At 31.2% G+C, this 21,228-nt stretch overlaps 2 protein-coding genes across 2 annotated transcripts in view; one reads left to right on the top strand and one right to left on the bottom strand.

The window, feature by feature from the left end:
• The window catches only part of LOC123656319 (serine/arginine repetitive matrix protein 2), a 125,215-nt gene that overhangs the window by 8,478 nt on the left and 95,509 nt on the right, over nucleotides 1-21,228 (bottom strand). The window contains exons 7-10 of the mRNA XM_045592021.1: nucleotides 8,162-8,314; nucleotides 7,194-7,295; nucleotides 6,805-6,955; nucleotides 6,413-6,499 (exon numbers count right to left, since the gene is read on the bottom strand). Of these exons, the coding sequence (XP_045447977.1) occupies nucleotides 6,413-6,499; nucleotides 6,805-6,955; nucleotides 7,194-7,295; nucleotides 8,162-8,314 (493 nt within the window). The remainder of the gene's footprint in view (nucleotides 1-6,412; nucleotides 6,500-6,804; nucleotides 6,956-7,193; nucleotides 7,296-8,161; nucleotides 8,315-21,228) is intronic.
• LOC123656515 (N-terminal Xaa-Pro-Lys N-methyltransferase 1-like) lies at nucleotides 8,544-9,256 on the top strand. The gene has a single exon (XM_045592184.1). The coding sequence runs from the start codon at nucleotides 8,544-8,546 to the stop codon at nucleotides 9,228-9,230; it is 687 nt and encodes a 228-aa protein (XP_045448140.1). The 3' UTR covers nucleotides 9,231-9,256.

Below are 21,228 nucleotides of genomic sequence, written 5' to 3'. Positions count from 1 at the left end.
AAAAAAAAAACCTACTTCGACTACATTGACCAGTATTAAAGCGCAGGTAGAAGAAAAAATCGTCAAATAAATACGCATTATTACAGATAACTCAAAAATTACTTGTCAGATCTCGAATTGGCCAACATCAATTTTTCATACCCCTAAGTTCCCCTTATAACTTAAGAGGAACTTAGGGGATTAAGGGGGTTTATAACATATACATATGGCAAAACAACGTCTGTGGGGTCAGCTAGGATAATTATGTATATATACAAATAAAATATGATAATAATTTGATTGGTAAATAATTTGGTTTACAAATTACTATTAATTCGTTATTTATAATCTGATTACTGATTTAAGTTCGTAATATTATATTAAAATCAATTAAGTATTCAATACCTATATAACTTTTATAGTATTTCCGCATTGAACTGATTTTTTATGACGCTATTTTGTGAATTTATTAATATGACTAATTAATACTAAAAGTCAAACACAATTATAAAAATTAGGTAAGAATTTTAAGCGATCAATAATATCTTCTCGTTATGGTGCAAAATATGGTGTCAATGTTCAAGTGTTGACCAATTAATAAAATACCTAAATTAATGTGAAACATTCTTATATTCTTTTTTTGTAATCCTTTCTAATTACGAGTCGTTGTAAGAAAGTAACACTTCGCTTAGATATTTCACCAAATATGAAAATATGAATTACAATTGAGTTATCTTTTAAATTAGAACGCTTAATAAACTAAGAACCGAAGGCAAGCGATTAATCATATTTACTCATTAGCAGAACAAATCTATTATGAAGCAAGGTCGAGATATGTAACGCTGTTTTACTTAGACAAGTATTCATTGTTACTATTTATGTTATCCTGCATATGCTTGTTACATGCATCTTTAATGTAAAACTTAAGAAACTATTTGATTGAATTCACTTGTCTAATAATCGCCTTGTCTTCATTTCATTTTTTCTTTGCGTTCGAAAGTTTATTTTTGAGGAAAATTATAGGATATAAAAGTGCTGATTTATACCTAACATTTCTTATTAATTTATTTTTATAAATGTCAAGTCGATTGTTAAAATATGGTGATTGATCTGTCTCATCATCTTGATGTGTCTCTGTGTATCATGATGTACTAGGAATCGTATGATTCGGCTGATTCTTTCACGATTAATATAAAAAGCCTGATCTATAAGAGCTGCTTACTTGTCATAGCAATTCGTTGTGGCTTGTAGCAAGTCGCTTGTGATCAGGATCTGCTTATGACAACCGATTGTCTAACTCTAGGCTTTAAATATATGTTGTGGTCTAGCTACACAGTCTTACAAAGGAATTTAATCTACAGAGATATGTTGAGATGTCAGCTAAAACTACACATATGGCTATTACAAGACTTTATTTAGCGTATTATCATTGGTCGTATGTTAACCAAAATAGTGGAATCACGAGAAAAGCGGAAGTCTAATTTGTTTGTTTCAGAAAAAGGAAGGAAATTCTTTATTTTCGTTGTTTTGGCGATTCATCTTACATTAATTACTTGTGATTTCGAACTAAAAACCTTCAGAGTTGATAAAACTGGTCTATATTTTGTCAAGAAAACGTATATATGGCAAAAAGACGAACAGGGGTAGTCAGCCATATTAAGTAATCATGGTCACGCATAGACCTCATGAGAATAATCAATGACAGACAAGTACTGGCTTAAAAGGAACTGAAAGAAATATGTTGTTGGGATTTCCGAATCTCAAAATGACCTTACGAGACGTAGGAGCACGATACTGCGTGTGCAGCTTATTTGATATAATTGTGTTTGCTCGCAAACGAAAAAAAACCGACTTCAATTACATCGACGAGTAATACAACGTAGATCGACGAAAAAATACTCAAGTAACTGCGCGTTATCAAAGATTACTCAAAAAGTAGTTATCAGATCTCAATGAAATTTATATGTGACCACATAACAAACATCAGCTTTCGATTAAATTAAAAATTATTAAAATCGGTACACCCAGTAAAAAGTTATTGCGGATTTTCGAGAGTTTCCCTCGATTTCTCTGAGATCCCATCATCAGATCCTGGTTTCCTTATCATGGTACCAAACTAGAGATATCCCCTTTCAAACAAAAAAAGAATTATTAAAATCGGTACACCCAGTAAAAAGTTATTGCGGATTTTCAAGAGTTTCCCTCGATTTCTCTGGGATCCCATCATCAGATCCTGGTTTCCATATCATGGTACTAAACTAGGTATATCCCCTTTCTAACAAAAAAAGAATTATTCAAATCGGTACATCCAGTAGAAAGTTATGCGGTATAATACAACGCAGGTCGACGAAAAAAGCGTCAAGTAAAAACGCATTATTAGATATAGCTCGAAAAGTAGTTGTTAGATCTCAAATAAATTTAAATGGGACCAATTGGCACACACCACCTTTTGATTAAAAGAAAATTTGTCGAAATCGCTCCACCCAGTCAAAAGTTCTGATGTAACATACATAAAAAAAAAAAAAAAATACAGTCGAATTGAGAACCTCCTCCTTTTTTGGAAGTCGGTTAAAAATGGCGCCGATTATAACTAGTAATAATTGTGTTTGCTCGCAAACGAAAAAAACCGACTTCCATTACATCGACAAGTAATACAATATAACTAGACGAAAAAAAAATTAACAAATGCCCTAGTCGTCACTACGATTTTCGAGGGTTTCCCTCGATATATCTGGGATTCCATCATCAGATCCTAGTTTCTTTAACATAGTACCACACTTGGTACACACATATCTTCTTTCCAACAGAAAAATACTTATCAAAATCGGTTCATAAACGACGAAGTTATCTCCGAACAAACATTATATATATATGGTCAAATTGAGTAACCTCCTCCTTTTTTGAAGTCGGTTAAAAAGGCTTTAGTCACTTTGCTGCCTTTAACACTTAATGTGTCACATAGATTTTTTTATTATATTTTTTTCAAATAATATTCAATTCTAGGATCACCTAAAAAGGTTATCTTATGTATTTTGAATTCATAAATCATGCAGATACATACATTATCCATATCTATATATGTATAAGCAAGTTTTTTAATCCGCCAAGAGTTATTCGTAACTTACATTATTTATGTGATATTGCTTTGTTTAATACTTGCTTATAAAATGTATTTGTTTATTAAAAATAAATAAAAACCTATTATGTCCTTTCATTTGAAATTTACTTTATTTATTTTTGAAACTATAAGTACTGTGTTATGATACTAATAATTAAACCTAATATTAGTACACTTGAGTATTCAATTTACCTATTTTAATTTAAGCATAGGTTTCGACGTGCTTATCCAAAGTTAAAGTCGATAGTTGGAATAACTTTAAATATACGAGTATGACAAAAACAATCTAATCTTATGGTATACCGCAGGTCTGATAGCCGCTGGAGCAGATATGTCCTAGAGTGGAGATCACGTGTTAGCAAACACACCGTGGGACACCCTCTGGTCCACTTTATCGACAATCTACGTAAGATCGCTAATCAGGAGGTTCGACCACGCCAAAAAGGTCTATAATAATTTTACAAAACAAATCAATTGTAAATCTACCATATGTATCATGATCAGCCTATCACAGTCTACTGCTGGACGTAAGCCTCCCCTAGTGGTCACTACAAGCCCCAATCATATCTATAGAAATATAATAATAAATCCGATGGTCGTTAATTTGTTTGAACCTACTAGTCTCTGTAACTACCAGTCGGATTTGAAAAATTCTTCTTATTATTGGTTATTCTTAAATAGTAATATTTGTAGTGAGCCTGAAAAAAAAAAGCGTTGTTGAATTGCTTTTACATCATGCGCTGGGGAAATGGGGAAATAATGGAAGTCAACTGTTAATGATTCATCAAAGTTATATGCGGGTGAAATCGCGGAACACAGCTAGTAAGTATACGATAATCGCTTACCATCATGTGAGTCGCAGACTTGATTGTCGAGCTAGTTGTATTAAAATTATATATATTTATACCTGATAGTAAGAGATTACCGAAGCTTATAAACGCTACTCTACCCCTAACCCCCCCCCCCCCCCTCTCCGTATTTGGTCACCGTACTCACCACAGGAAAACAACACTGAATACACAGTCCTCCCGTGACCATGGTTGCTGTAAAGTATCCGAAACGTCGGGAATCAAAAGTTAACAATAAACCGCGATAAAATCCGAAAAAAGTGTTTTATTAAATGAGTAAAATTCGCGTAAACATTAGAAAACAACACTGAATATTTAATTATTATATTTAATATATGCAGCGCAAAAAATCGTGTCTCTATCTTTATGAAACGTTCATTAAATGTCGCGGGCCGTAATTTTGACCACATCAATACAACTGTGTTTAATATTATATGATCATGTCCATATTTGTCTGCAATTATAAACCATACCAGTCACAACAGTATAATGTGTATCATTCTAATTTATGCGAAATAATTCGCGACAACGCGGCTACCTTAAAAGGTGCTAGAATAATTCAGTGGGCAGATAACAAATGCCTGCACAATTATAATACCATATAACTTACTAGGATATGTATTAATAATATTATAAATATAAAAGTCCTATCGTATATACAATTACGTATTAATAATAATTATTTTCATTGTTATTTAATGTATTACAATTTTAATGATTGGAAAAAATCGTGGTGGATTTCGGTACATTTTTTTTTTAATTTGATGTAGGGATAAGCATAGTTTTGACATTAGGTGGGACATTGGATCCACATAGTCGTTTTAAGCCATATTATAGGTAGAAAATGCATAGGTATTTGTATAGAACGGGATTCAATTTGTATTCAAATATTTGTACAAAAGAGATATTGTTTTTATAAATTTGGGGCATGTCTAACTCAAAGTAATCACCCTTCTTGTCTAATTTAAAATCTGGCACAAGTTACATCTTGATAACCTCTCTAGAAGTAAAGTTACAACACCAATGTAAAGATATCACGAGTCAAACACAACAATAATGAGTTAATGTGATAAAAAACTATCAACATCTCTTTTCGTATCTACTACTACGTTATCTATATAATTAAGTTAATATAATATTTTAAAGCTTCGATCATTGACGTATTAATCACTTATTGTACCTCGTGACAACAAATAATTAAGATAGTCGAGAACTGCAAGGTTTAAAAAAGGTCTCAATGTCAATAAATAGCCACGACGGTCACATATTAACATACCTACATACCGTTAAAGAAATTCCTTTATCCGTGTATGTCCAGGAATGTGCCGTAGGTAATTATTTAAATTTAATTACATAGTCACTATGTAGAAACATGATGATCAGGATATCGGAATACATTGTAATAACCTATAAAATGCATTAGAAGTTGCACAAAATAAAAAATTTGACATTGTAAAGCGTTTATTTTATATTCTGATACGTAAAGCTGAGCCTGAAATATTTACGAAAGTTGTAGTAATATTAAAAATGTGGCAGAGGTCATAGAACTGCATGTGCGTGCATTGATAAAACATATGTCTGGTAATTGACCAAACTTCAACACTTATTTTTATAATGAAATAGATTTCAATATATATTATTAATTCATCAAAATCGTTAATTAGTTTTATTAAAAAAGCTTTTAAAATAAATTACATATAATTAATTGTGTTTGCTCGAAAATTAAAAAAAAATTAATAATACAACGTAGAAGTTGTTATCAGATCTCGATGAAATTTAAACGTGACCACGTGGTAAACATCAGCTTTCGATTAAATTAAAAATCATCAAAATCGGTATACCCAATAAAAAGTTATACGATATAATGCAACGTAAATCAACGAAAAAATAGTCAAGTAAAAACGCATTATTAGACATAACTCGAAAAGTAGTCGTTAGATCTCAAATAAATTTAAATGGGACCAAATAACACGCACCACCTTTCGATTTCAAAAAAATTATAAAAAACGGTCCACCCAGTCAAAAGTTCTGACGTTACATACATAAAAAAATACAATCGAATTGAGAACCTCCTCTTTTTGGAAGTTGGTTAAAAAGCATCTTTATTGTCACTTATAGTTTTTTAGAATTAAATATGGGTACAAGTACATTTTTTATTTATAAGAAATAATGACCTAAAATATGACCTATGAAGAATGATATATACACAGTTAATTTGTTTTTAATGATTATTTTTTTATTAATTTTTTTAATACTAAATTACTAATCAAGTTTTCTTATATGAAGTGCCTACATTTTTATTGAAATAATTCTTATCCTGTGTAAAATAAAACATCTTTTTAGAAACTATTTAGTGCCATCTAGCGGAAAATTTACAAAACATGTACATTTGTCTGTGAGCAAGTTGTGTCAGCACCACCTATCGTGCAATAGTAAAAACAAATCCTAAATTAGTAGTACTACTTACCGCTGAGTCGCAAACGGCGTTGGCGGCGCATTCTAACAGATAAACTTTCCCAATCGTCATCCATATTCGGTTGTCCTTCCCTTTCAACTAAAACAATAACGAAAATTTAATAACAATAAAACGTACAAACGTATTATACTATTTTTTTTAATTAAAATTATTATCATCTATCGACCTATTTTTGACGATTTTTTTATTATTATTTCAATGCGCTAATCCCATGATCTACGGACCTGCTTCTTAAAAAATACGTCTGTTGTAAATAGCCTAATTATAAAAGACGTCATGGGGTCATAATAAGGGTTGAACTATAATCATAAAAGTATACGCATTTGAAGCCAGGTCATAAAACAATAAAAGTTATGAAGAAAATTTAATTTAATTTTTGTTACCTTCCTCTGTGCGAGTCTTCGAGTGCACTTGTGTCGCGACCCGCAGGCCCCCCGCCATGTGGTCAGTGGACTGCTCTAAGTCGACGCGCTTACGACGCTCAGTGCCACCCGTTTCTTCCAGCAGGCTTTCGTTGCTTGCTAATGATTTTGCCTAAAAACATAAAACATTTAAGAACCGTTAATAAAAACATTTTAACTTAAGTCAATTACAAAATTTTTTGAATCGGTTTATTTATTTCATTTAAATTCTTAAAACTACTTTCTGGTGTTGAAATTAAACGATTTGTTAAGAAACCATATTTAAATCCTAAAGAGCGCTCATTAGGCTTTAAATATGGTTTCATTCATGAGAATATTTTAACAATAAGATGAATCTGTTTGTAACATACCTCGTCTTTAGACAGTTCCTCGTCACAGACTCGCTCTTGTTCCTTCGTATGCCGGGTCTCCGTCACAATCGTTCCATCCGGTCGTAAAGCTCGTAGCTCCTCCTAAATTTTTAAATATTTTGCACATTATGACAATATATTAGAACTACATAGGAAATACATTTAAAGCCAGCTATTATTATTCTGAATAGCTTTTGTTTAGATTAAAAATTTATACATAATTTGCAAGATACATTCCCGAGCATTTTTGGTATCCACCAGATTGTATATTATATATAGCGTTTGTCATTTGCTTCATGTAATTATTATGGTAAGTTGTAACTGTTAAAATATATTTAATACCTTCAAAATTTATGGATTTCACATCATAAATAAAATCTTTCCATATCGTATGAATATATAAGCAAACATATAATATACACACAACACGAAAAATAGAGTTTTAAATTCATTGCTACAAAAAAAAAACAAATATTTGTATAGTGTTGTGACTTCAATTAGCGCTACACAACCTGATACCTGACTGTGTAAAAATTATGGTGTCTTCAAATAAAGCTCCGTTATATCTACAAACCAACAGAAATCACAAAACACAGACTCGATGCTCTACTTTATGGTTTCCTACTTTTCAAATAAATAACACATTTAGAAATTAAAAACAGAAGTTTTTTTTTTTTTTTGTTTTACATTTTGATTGATTACACATTATTAACGATGTAGGGACCTCTGTACTTTTTACATAATTTGTAGTTATAAAAAATTTCAACTTATACATCATGTAAATTTTAAACAATTATTAATTTAAGATTTAAATCATTTTTCTGTACTTTCAAATGACTTTTGTGTTCTTTTTCTATTTTTATCTTTTTTTTTTTTCAACAACTGTAAGTAGAACGTATTTTTATGTTCTCATGTAAGTGTTGTATATATTTATGATAATAAAAAACTTTAAACCTAAATCTACATACCGTGTCATCAGTAGTGATAGTAGTGTTGTAGGCAACGGTGTCCTTGACGAGAGTAGGTCCCCTCGGCACCAAAGCCAGCTGGTTCTCCGTCTGCGTCTTCAGAGCATCTCGAATATCTTCTTCACTCGTCTCGTTTACTGCTGCTATTAGCGCCTGTAACAATAGAATAATAAACATATAAAGCAATCATAAGGCGAATCATATTAAAGATTACAATATTTTACTACGTTGCACGTTACATTATACGTTACATTTCCTAGAAGTAATAACATGAATAAAATAGGTTATATTAGATTATCATAATTAAAAATAGATCATAAAACACGCTGACAGCAAAACATCAGTGTCAATAGTTCAGCTGGAGATTGCTAATGTCGTCATTATGCACGCCCGTTCACATAATAAATACAACAGCGACGGTCAATTTTATAAGAAAGCCGCAAAGTACTGGGCTAATGTACCAGCAACAATAGACGGAGTGCTCGGTGGCTACGGCCACGTCTCGGACATTGACATCGAGGGTTCGAAACTATTTCTAAATCACATACTATCTCTAGCTAATCCACCGAATACAAAATTGGCCTTGGATTGCGGAGCGGGTATCGGAAGAGTGAGCAGGAACCTTTTGATGTCTTATTTCCAGAAGGTCGATTTAGTGGAACAAGACGAAAAGTTCATTAACACTGCTAAACGATTGCTCAGTGAAGACAACACTAAATTAGGCACACTATACAATGTCGGCCTTCATAATTTTAAACCAGAAAGGGAATATGACGTAATATGGTGCCAGTGGGTGTTGGGGCATTTAAGCGATTACGATTTAATTGACTTTTTGATGAGATGCAGTAAAGCGTTGACGAAAAATGGTTTGATCATCATAAAAGAGAACATCTGTTCGACGGAGGAAATAGAATTTGACGAAGATGATTATTCAGTAACACGTTCCTTCGATTTAATGATGAATATTTTTGAAGAAGCAAATCTGCACTTGATAGCCACTAATATTCAAACTGGTTTTCCGGACGGTTTGTATCCTGTGCATATGTTCGCTCTTGCACCGAAAAAGTAGTTGGTTGAATAAAAATATTTCCGTTATTACCGTGTATTTAATGGTAACAGTACTTATTCCGTATAAAAGTAAAAAAAAAATTGAACGGTTTTTATTGAGATAATATTAACTTATCGGTATTTTAGTAATTACTTTCAAGTACTGAATTGCATTATAGTGAGAGAATTGCAGCGGATAGAGGGAATTCCTATCCCTGCATCATATTTGTAGTGAATGAGGTTAATCTTTGATGAAATAGAGGATCGTGGGCAGAATTCGTGATTGTACTGTTAATAATGTCGGATCTTGGACGTGCTGTGGCAGCTGTAAAATTCACAAGTGCATTCACTGTTCCAGTGTTGCGAAATTCTTGCGTCAATGCGATTCCAGCTTTGTTGAATTCGGTTTCCTGCTTTTATTTGAATATTGTAATTTCGCATAAAGTAAATACTATGAAAAAATTATACTTTACTTGAATTTCAATGATAATACAAAGATCGAGACATAAGCTAGAAATACACAACTTATAAAATTCTTAGCATTTATTATTAAAATCTTTGTATATAACTTGAAAGTATAGTTGAGAATTTGAAATCGATTTCAATAGTCAGTCTATTCTGGATATGGTTACTTGAGGTAGAATTTTGATATAAAATTCACACGAATTATGTCAAAAGTATATCCATAATATAATATAATACCATATGTTGAAAACAAATAATAATGAAGACTTATTTCATCAAACAATCGGCAAATACTGATCTATTGATCGTCCCGAACTATTATTAGGGCGTCAATCTATGTTGGCTCTAATAATAAGATTATTAAAGATAATTATATTTTTTAAGACATATACAGACTATGCCTTGCCTGATGAGAAGATTGCGGTCTAATTTAGAGAGTTCTTATTTGCCTAAAATTTTCAAATATATTCATCATGTAATAATAATACCTAAAATAATTTTATAACAGTAACAAAAATTGAATAATACAAGAATCTGAGTAAAACGCATAGTGTGTGTATGAAATTCTATACCGCCATCACAGGAGTAACATCCTATTGATACCAGATGAATGTTATGAAAAAAAAAATCCAAAAGGTTCTTAATATAGTATTGCCAATTAGAGTAATAGAGAAATTACATAATTACGTTATTGCTTTTCAAACCTTAGTGAATTTTTATGACATTTCGTGTTAATAGGCTGATAACTTGATAGGTTTGTCAAGCACAATGGATGCTCACGGTTTCTCGACGTCTTGTAGAAAGGTGTAGAAACAACAAGGTCACGAAGCTGAATGCGATTTTGAACTTTCAATGTCAATTTAATTTAATTACGTAACAATGTAATACCGATTAATCTAAATACTATAATATTAATATTTTTAAATATATTTTTTACTATGTACACAAACTGTTTTGACCTTGCGTTGAAAGAGTAGGTATCTTGAATTAACCGTAAGCAATAAAAACAAAAGATGCTATGACGGTCATTTCTTTATATTTCTTGTTTTTTTGCTCATAAAAAATGCGTTTACTTTCTGATGTTAATTATAAGAAGAAATACTCATTTAACACGCTTTACTGCGCTGACTTTTGTTAAATTTAATATCTAAATTTATATCAATTCAAAATTACAATTTTTTACATAGGTACAAGTCTTAATAACAATTTGTGCATCAACTGTTCACAGCACTCTTATAACGAAATAATTTTGTTTGTAATCTTTGCAACAGAACCAGACTTCCTTATTGTTCAAATTAAATCACTGAAACATATTTCCGGACGTATTTTGTTGTCCTTCTTATATTACACACATGGAATTTTCTGTTATTACTATTTATTATATATATTATATATATTATTATGTGCTGTGTGGCTACGGCACTAAAGAATTTAGCCACCCCCTCTCTTCCCGTGGGTGTCGTAAGAGGCGACTAAGGGATAACAAGGTTCCACAACCACCTTGGAACTTAAGAAGCCGACCGATGGCAGGATAACCATCCAACTGCTGGCTTTGAAATACAAAGGCCGAAGACGGGCAGCAGCGTCTTCGGTGCGACAAAGCCAGTACTGCGGTCACCAACCCGCCTGCCCAGCGTGGTGACTATGGGAAAAACACATGAGTTCACGTTATTTTTGGCGTAAACTTGTGTAGGCCTATGTTCAGCAGTGGACTGTATAGGCTGTAATGATGATAATGATGATGATGACTATTTTTATGTAAAAAAAAGTAATACTTGAATAGAGTAACTTGCACATAATATTTTGAACTCAAGAAGCTCTATATTTTTTTTTATATTGATTTTGGTATTTAGAACATTCTAGAAAGGAAATTTAAAATAAATAGAACGAAAATAAAAATGTATATGTAATATGAGTTAACAGCATGTAGAGAAATAGTGTTACTTATCGGTAACGATGCGAAATAGGAATCGGAAACATAACGGATTCCTGTCGACATGATTTGAATATTTATATCGATTTAAATTTTATTGTAAGACAAGGATTCAGAATTAATATTCAACATCCAAGAATAACACTAGTATTTGTCGTCCATTGTATGTACCGCATACCGCATTTAGCCTGTGATATCCCACTGCTGGGCATAGGCATTTTTCTTCTTGTACGAGAAGGATTGAAGCTTAATCAACCATCGGATATGTTCCCTAGCGTAAATAACGATCGCTATCATGTATTTATGATAACAACCGGGACCGACGGCTTAACGTGCTCTATGAGGCACGGTGGGAAGACCCACACAGACAGACATCCAAACCGGAAAGAAATACTTGTACAAATCAAATATCAAGCCCGAGCGGGAAGCGAACCAGCAAACCGTTGGTGTTTAAGGCGACTACTAGCACTACACATCAGAGCAGTTTTAGTTAATTATGTGTTACTAGTTAACGCGTCAAGCGTTGTGTTTTAATTCTCGAATCTTTTTTAGAAATTCAAGGGAATGTTTTACAGGGCATTCAAAAGAAATCGTCTAGAATCGGTCTAGCCGCTCTCGAGTAGCGCACATTGGTAGCAGCACATTTAGAGATTCGTTTTTATTTACAGACGACCATTCTTATGGGAATTATCGGTAGGTACAATTTAAAAAACTATTTTCTTTAGAAAACTTGACTGAACTTAATAAAAGCTAGCTAAATGAAATGAATAATGAAATTTCAACATACACGCACCCACGGATGAAATAAGTGTCGTGTTTTCTCAAAGCGAGAGTTTTTAGTTTTACTTGACCCACATACGGAACGTAATCTAATTACTAAAAACGTCGTATATCTTTTAAATCAAAATATATATATTACCGTTGTTACTTGAACTTATTGTGGAAGAATGTGTATTTGTATAACAGATTTAACGATAAATGATAATCTTTAACACTACTTAAAAACTAATTTAACATTATTTTTTGTTTATGTCACTAGGTCGGCAAACAAGCGTACGGCTCACTTGATGGTAAGCGATTACCGTAGCTTATAGACACCTGCAACACCAGAAGCATCGCAAGCGCGTTGCCGACCCAATCCCCAATCCCCCCAGGAGCTCTGGTCATCTTACTCACCAACAGGAACACAATACTGCTTGAAAACAGTATTATTTTGGTGTGATCTTCTGTAAGGTCAAGGTACTACCCCAATTCCTGCAGTGCCCTACCTCAGTTATTTATCCTACAGTTATATACATTATACAGCTAGTTATAAAAGTCAGTTTTAAACTTTTAATCTAAGTAAATATGTATTGTTTCACATTAGAACGGAAATGGTCGTATTCGGTTTTTATTCCTAGAATCTTTTCTTATATCACTTGTTAACCGGAAATTAAAAAAAATAGTTACATTCAAATTGTAGCATTTTATTACGTCTATAAGAAATGAAGGTTATTAAAATGATTCTTTAATTTAAATAAAGATATGAGACGACTAGTACTAACAAGATCGTATAATACTTACTGATATACCTATTTATTTTTAAGACGTTGCATATAAGTTTAGCTAATGTGTTTTTTTATATTCTGTTTTGCACAACTATTTAAAATAGATTAAGTAAAAGGCGTGTGTATAACTACATAATATTACCTAACTTAAAATGTGCAAAAAGTTATATCCGTAAATAAATACAAATACATACACATTATCATATACGTTGTATGTATACTAGAATAAATTTTGTATTTAAATTTTATATAACAAAATATATTTATTTTATCACGAAGTGATTACTTTTACACATGTAATGTAATTGAATAAGAATACTACTCTATTGTGTGCGACCAAGTTATAAAACTAATTCACGCTTATAACAATACAATTTTAAAATAATAATTATAATATTTTTGTTTCACTTTTTTGTTACATATTATTATTAATTTATGAAGAATCCGACTCATGTGTTTATCAATAAATCACCTATTCCTATTATGGTGATGATATCAAATCAATAATTAATCGTAAATCGATTAATAAAAGGGTTTAAATCACTAGGGAAACTGATTTATTAGCGTTTAAAATCAATTAAAAATGTAAGTATTCCGTCAAGTAAACAAAATTAGTTCTGAAATCATTGAAGCACGAGTTCCTCTGTTACGCTATAGTTAATGATTTGAAGTTAAGTAATAGAGGGTATTGACCTGTGAAGTATACAGATAATTCGCGGTCAAACATTTATTCGTATATAATTATATCTTATTTAATTTTTTATAATTGGTACTTACAAAAATTTAATCTCTATTAATGTGATAAAGAGGCAAGATTAGTTTCTTTGTACATTGTGAATCTAATTTTTATTTTTATTTTTTACCGGTTAAAAATAGTTATTCATAAATAATATAGGTATCTACAATCAAAACAAATAATTGTCGTAAAAGTAAACACATCTAAAAGACAAGGGAAAAAAACAACTAGTAGACAATCAAATATTAATAAAACTACTCGAAACTTATCTTTAGATCCAAAAATATTTTTGGATTTGGAGTAGAGGCGGAGTGATCATAGTGTAAAAATAATTCATAAAATGCTATAAGTATTAGATCCGATCTGTTAGTTAGTTAATACACGAGTATATAAAAAGAACTAGCTGACTCCGCAAACGTTGTTTTGCAATATATTTTATTAACCTTCAACCCCCCCCCCCCCCCCCCTCCATTCATGATTCATGAGAATCGGTCAAGCCGTTTCGGAGGAGTTTAACTACAAACGCCGCGACACGAAAATTTTATATATTAGAATTAGATATTGCTTCTAGTCCATTGACAGCTTTAGAATGTAATTGCAACAACGGTATCTAGTAGTTTTGCCACTTCATTTAAACTACACTGATGTATTTCTGCGATACCAATATTTTCAAGTTATTTATTTATGACAAAAAAAAATATCATATTACTGTCACGACATTTACAGGTTTGGGTTTTCATTAGAGTACATTATAATTAACTTATTATCATTTAAATAATTCTAAAGTTAAACTTATACTATACTTATACTTAAGTTATGCTGTGTGGTTACGGCATCAAAGAATATAGCCACCCCTTCTCTTCCCGTGGGTGTCGTGAGAGGCGGCTAAGGGATAACACAGTTCTACTACTACCTTGGAACTTAAAAAACCGACCGATGGCGGGATAACCATCCAACTGCTGGCTTTGCCCGATACACAGGCCGAAGACGGGCAGCAGCGTCTTCGGTGCGACAAAGCCAGCCCTGCGGTCACCAACCCGCCTGACCAGCGTGATGACTATGGGCAAAACACATGTGTTCACGCCATTTTTGGCGTGAGCTTGTGGAGGCCTTAGTCCAGTTGTGGACTGCGAAAGGCTGCTATGATGATGATGATGATGATGATGATGATGATGATGATGATGATGATGATGATGCAAGTTAAACAACAAAGCGTAACTTTACATAATAAAGAAGTATCGAACTTTCATTACTAAGATATGAATAAAGTTAGTGAGTTATAAGTACTTAATTAAAATTTCCCTAATAAAAATATAATCCATTACTAAAAAAGGTTCAATGCTATAATAATTATGATAAGGCTTATTAGACACATAAATGGTAATAAATGGAACAATGAGTCCCATTTCCCTGTTACTGTGAGATTTAGAAAGTATTGCAGGTCAAGTGAAATTTTATGACAAATTGTTTTTTAAACAATGCGCCAAAATGCGCCTACTATAATTGTTTCTTCTAAGTACAACCTACATTTGGGTTATATGTTAATGTCAAATATAAGATTACTTTTAGACTATCGGTTAAATTTTAATTACCCGTATAGCTAGATCGCACTCACGATTACATAACTCCAATAAATTAAATCTTGATATTCTACAGCCTTAACATTTCTAAAAAATAAACTTAAGTGGAATACATTTTTTAAACCGTTCCGATAAATCCTGAAACTCTTGAGCTTTATTTTTTAATGAAATTTCAGGCCACATTCTTCATAATCTATGATACAGTATTCTTGTCGGAAATGTACATACGGCTAACTAAATGTTTAATATAGACATTAAAACAAAAGTACCTGTAACATAAATCATTACATAGTTTAAAACAAAGTCGCTTCCCGCTGTCTGTATGCTTAGATCTTTAAAACTACGCAATGTCTTTTTATCGGTTTTCTTTAGTAAATAGAGTGATTCCAGATATATATGCATAATATAGTAGAGGAATAGAGTCAGTTTTTTCAACTGCGCGAAGCCGGGGCGGGTCGTTAGTGTATGTATATATTTTTAAAGCACATTTTAAAACTAATTATTGGCTTTATAAATAAGGAACTTTACATTTCATTATTGAAAATGACATTACGTCAAAAATAAAAATAAAAAATCTTTTTTGCTAATATAAATTGTCAAAAAAATTATTACATCATAATTATATACTATCGAATTATTTTAAATAAATATAGTTAACGCATTCACCGAAATTAATATTATCTGCGTTATTTTTTGTCTCTACATTGATATGTCAGTCAGTCAATCAGTAAAAGTTAAAAATACATATTTAATTAATTAACTGATTCTGAGATGTAAAAGTAATGTTGTCAGACGCGTTCTGAAAGACCGGTTGTTAACATGGCGTCTGCGTGTATTTCGCCAAATTCCTTATCACGAGACCGCCTCCGCAGATATTTGATGGATATCTTAATAATAATTCCCGGTCACAATAAAGTAATTTTTAGAGAGTATTCCGTGAAAGGTAAACATTCACTTCAACTTAAATGTCAAGATAAGGTATTAATGTAATAATTTATTTTACAGAATTGAGTTACTAAATAATAATAATCTTGTTATAAAAACTACCGCCGAATTATATATGTCAAATAAAAATGAAGTAAACTAATATTATCTTTTAAGAAATCTAGTAATAATGTAGAACTTTAGTGATTTTCGATAACGTTACTGCAATTGCGAACGCTTACAGAGATAAACCGTTTTTGTAAATCGAGAGAAATAAATAATATACATAAACGTAAGCTTTTGCGCGATAGCATAAAACATCTATTTTAAAAAAAATGGAATAGATAAAAGAAGCCGAAAAAATCAACCGGAAAATCAAGAATTTTATCATCGAATAATAATATAGTAAAAAAGTAAACGTTACACACTCAGCGGCCTCTTTATGATGTGAAGCCTGCTTTGGGGTCCGGAAACACTCACAACATACAATCACAAAAGCCCAGAACGAGACAAGCACTTGTACGGCCTATACAAATATTTGTCATGTGCGGTAACTTAATATACATTAAAAATTTATTAAAGTATTGAATCATTTGGCAAGTAATGCATATTTATTAATATCGGCTTGTACTGTTAATAAAATTAAATGTTTTGAGTTTGCAGTCTCAGGTTTAAAGTACGAGTAAACAATATACTCATAGCATAAATCACAGTTTAAAATTGATTGAAGTTAACAATATTCAGTGTCTATTATTCCACGCAATTTATACTCAACGTCAAATAGAGATTATTATTTGAATAATAGTTTGGTATCAGTGAGATTCAAATGAGATAGTACTTAAGATAGGGAATTCTGTAAATTCCTTGCAATAGAATTTAATTTCGCCATAATTTTGATTTTGTTAGTTTACAATATTATTGAATATTAAAGAATGTAATAAAATAAATCTCAGATATATCCTTATTGCGTTTAAGTAAAACACAATAACGATAGCTAATGACTTATATACGTTTAGTTCCTTAAAAGTCAAAGAAAAAGTCTGTTTTTGTATTCATCTGTTTGTATTTTTGTCTGTCTGTTTGTACGACAAATTTTAAAATGTACTAATTTAAGTTTAATGAAACTAAGTAAATTAATAGATGAAAATCTATATGTAACTTCGTAATTTATGTGTTATTATTTTACTGTTCCATGCTCACGAGTTGTATGGTGATATTTTATAGCAGTTTCTTAATATTCAATTATTTATTTGACGAAACATATAATTTTATAAAACGCCACAGTATAAGCTCGCAACACAACTCTCCCTTGTCAAGCTGACCACTTGTAAGATGGAGTGATTTATTGCCTATTCAATATAAAGATTGATTTAATTGAATATTGTACGGAATCTCATTACAAAATAGGAGCAACGTCTGAGTTGGGTTTAAGCAATAAAGTGCACGGTAGGAGAGGACACGAAATAGTACTTAGTTGCGTTACTTTGACAAAGCTACTTGAATACATCTCGCCTGTGTGTTTGTGTCGTATGAAGTTTGTTCATCGGACTGAGACTTAAAGATATAACTCTTTTTAAGCCTATTGATGAACAAAAGTAAATTGCGACAACGTGTATTAAAACTATTAATAATTATTATTGTGTGTACTCATGTTATAAAATGTAAGTGTTTGTTTAGTCTCCTAATACATATCAGTATATGCTTATATAGGTTTTTAAAATAAATTTTATTTAATACATATCGTTTAAGGAATGAAGAGAAATCCGAATCATAAAAGCAATTCAAAGGGTTAACTATTGATTTCTAGTACAAAAAATCGTTAACAATTTTTAGAACAATTATCAATAGTTTAAATTAAAATATTAACCAATTTCTATAATATTTAATAATCGTGTAATTTCAACTTAACTCGATTCAGAACTATTATTAAAAACACCAAATTTATATCCTTAAAGTACCTAAGTACTCTATTTAAATTAATTTATATTTACAATTGCGAATTCGAGCGTGACGAAACAACTTCATGCAAATAAATAGAAAAATAAAACTAGATAATAGTAATATTATGATATCAAAGAATAAAATCTTTATGATATTTTTAGATATGTCACAGTAACCTTTACAGATAATTTGTAGCGTACGTGACTGAGAAACAATTAATAGTCATAGCTCCATAGAATATTGCGAAATTAGTTCTAGCAAATAGACCCTCGTTTAACTGAACAGTATTAAGGAAAGGATATTAATGAGATGTTTATCCTACGACTGGTCCGACGACCCACGCGATATCTCGCAGTTTCATTCACAACTCGCAGTAAAACTGAACTCCATAAGGCTTTGCGTGTAAGTAATTAAGCGATTCAGCAGTTACAGTGTATTTTCTATACCAGTAATTAAACATTTCAGTGTTAAATCTAACCCTGTAATATTAATACATTTTTCAATGATTTAAAATAGCTAGCTTAAGTTATAAGATTTCTTGAAGGATCTTTAACATATTATTGACAATTCCATTAAACAAACATATTATAAATAAATTACTGTTTTACTTTACAAAAAATAAACGTTAAGTATATCAACTAATATTGTGAAAAGGAATGATTTGTTTTCTGGTTACTTTGTAATGGATAAACTCACATATAGAGTAAACCCATATATAAAGTAATTAATTTATTTTGAAAAATTTTTCACCAGTAGAATTTAATTTCGCTTTAAACAACAAAAGATAACATTAACACAAAGTGACAAGCTATATTTTAATTTGTACGATTTTATATTCGTGCTACCCACACATTAGAAAATTCTAAACATTTTTTATTATATCAAAAATCGACCGTTCCAGCGGGGATCGATCCTGCATCTCCGACTGACCGTGTCGGTGCTCTAGCCGATTAAGCTATGGAACGATGTATCCGCTAGATCAAACTTTTGATATGATGATTTTTTTATATTCGGTCTAAGCAACCGAAGCGAAGAGGCCGAAACTATTTTTTAATAGAGAAAACAAAACAATCAAAATCGTGTGTTCCACGTATGTGAAAACGACGGGCGGAAAGCTAGTTTTATATAATTATAATTAAGCTTCAAAATCAATTTTGTTACATTAGGTTAATAAACTAAAATTCATTGAATTAACAATAATTTTCTTGTCTAACCATGTGTGCGTGGGTTTCAAGACAAATTACAATTAATACAACTCTTCCTATCAGATGGATCGCAGTGTCACAGGCTTTCTAGCGACATCTGCTGTGTCGAGATGAAACACGCGATAAGTTTCCTGGGAATCTAACTATCATTCTACGTCTAGCTTTTCGTCTCGAATTATTAATTTTCATGCAAACTTGTTCTGCGTGTTTTATTAACCAATTACCTTTACATTGGCATATTATGATAATGGTGATGTATGTAAGAATATACTTAGAAAGGTAGGACTAAAATTATTATATGATGATGCTGTATTAAAATTAAAAACCGGATAAAAATTAATGAAATACAACTAGCATAACATCCCTAATCCCTAATAACAATATTAACAAACCTATTATAAAGAATAAATTCTAAAACATTAAATTGAATTTTTGCGACTGCAATACCTATCTGTCACTACTGTAAACTGTCAACTGTCACTAGCTGTCAAACAATGCCAGGATTACAAACAGACAGACCACAACCAGACCGTCCTACAAATTTAAATATCCTCTATTTTCAATATTTAGACATTTCTTATCATGCTTGTTCTATCTCAGATCTCACTCTGTTTTCTATTAACAAAAAGCAAAATTATCGTCAAGTGAAAGATCATTTTTATATACAAAAAAAGCAATACCTACTTCTTTTGTTAAATATAATAGTCATTGACAATTGACTCGCAGGGTTTTATTATAATTAAAATATTTAGAGTTGTCTAGATATTAAGTACTTAGAAGTCAGATAAATTTCGTAGTACATTTAGTAGTGAAAATATATTTATAATATTCATTTATAATTTATGAATTTTTTTTCCTAAAATTATAGTAATTGTGTTCTCAGTGCCTATTGTCATCGGTCAGTATAACATTTAATGTAATCTTTCATTTTTATGTATTTGTTTCATTTTCTTTTACACTTTTGTTTGTAATATTGTGCAAACATAAATAAAACTTTATTTTTCATCACTATTTTATTTCAAAACCTTTTCCACATACGCCTACTTTCCCACAATCTTACCTACTATACTTTAATCCTCCTAATATACTACAAACATTTAATATTAAAATGTACCTTGTGCAGTAGATATTTGATACAATTATAAACGATATTATTATAAAATAACTAGCTGTGCCCGCGACTTTGTCCGCGTGGAATTTAATAAAAAAGTTTTTGTTCAGTTGGCAGAGTTATAAAATAAACACATTTCTAAAATAAAAGTAGCTTAAGTTACTCTTTACCACATCAGCTATCTGCCAGTGAAAGTCCCGTCAAAATCGGTCCAGCCGTTTCAGAGCCGTAGTTTAGCCGGAACGAACAGACAGATAGACAAAAATTGTGAAAAATGTTATTTTGATATAACATGTACCGTGTTGATCGTTTGATATACATCCACAAGCATTTACTAATAAGCGGTTATTTTAATATTACAAACAGACACTCCAATTTTATTTATTTGTATAGATGAAGTATTGATACAGTATTACTACTAAGTTGCTTATTGGAACAGAACACATTCTCCCTTCAACGCAACGACCGACCTTCAGTCATAGTACTGGTCGTATTATTTATAAAACAATAAGTGTAAATAGACTATTTAATTATTTACTTACTCACGGAAGAGAACGTTTTTAGGTATATAACAAACT

Source organism: Melitaea cinxia, chromosome 9, assembly GCF_905220565.1.
Source record: "Melitaea cinxia chromosome 9, ilMelCinx1.1, whole genome shotgun sequence".
NCBI lineage: Eukaryota > Metazoa > Arthropoda > Insecta > Lepidoptera > Nymphalidae > Melitaea > Melitaea cinxia.
Note: the sequence above shows the minus strand (reverse complement) of the source record. Positions and strands in the feature narration are given on the sequence as shown.

What these genes read in the sequence shown, in the direction of transcription:
- LOC123656515 (XM_045592184.1), top strand. Translation starts at nt 8,544, where the DNA reads ATGCACGCCCGTTCACATAATAAATACAACAGCGACGGTCAATTTTAT.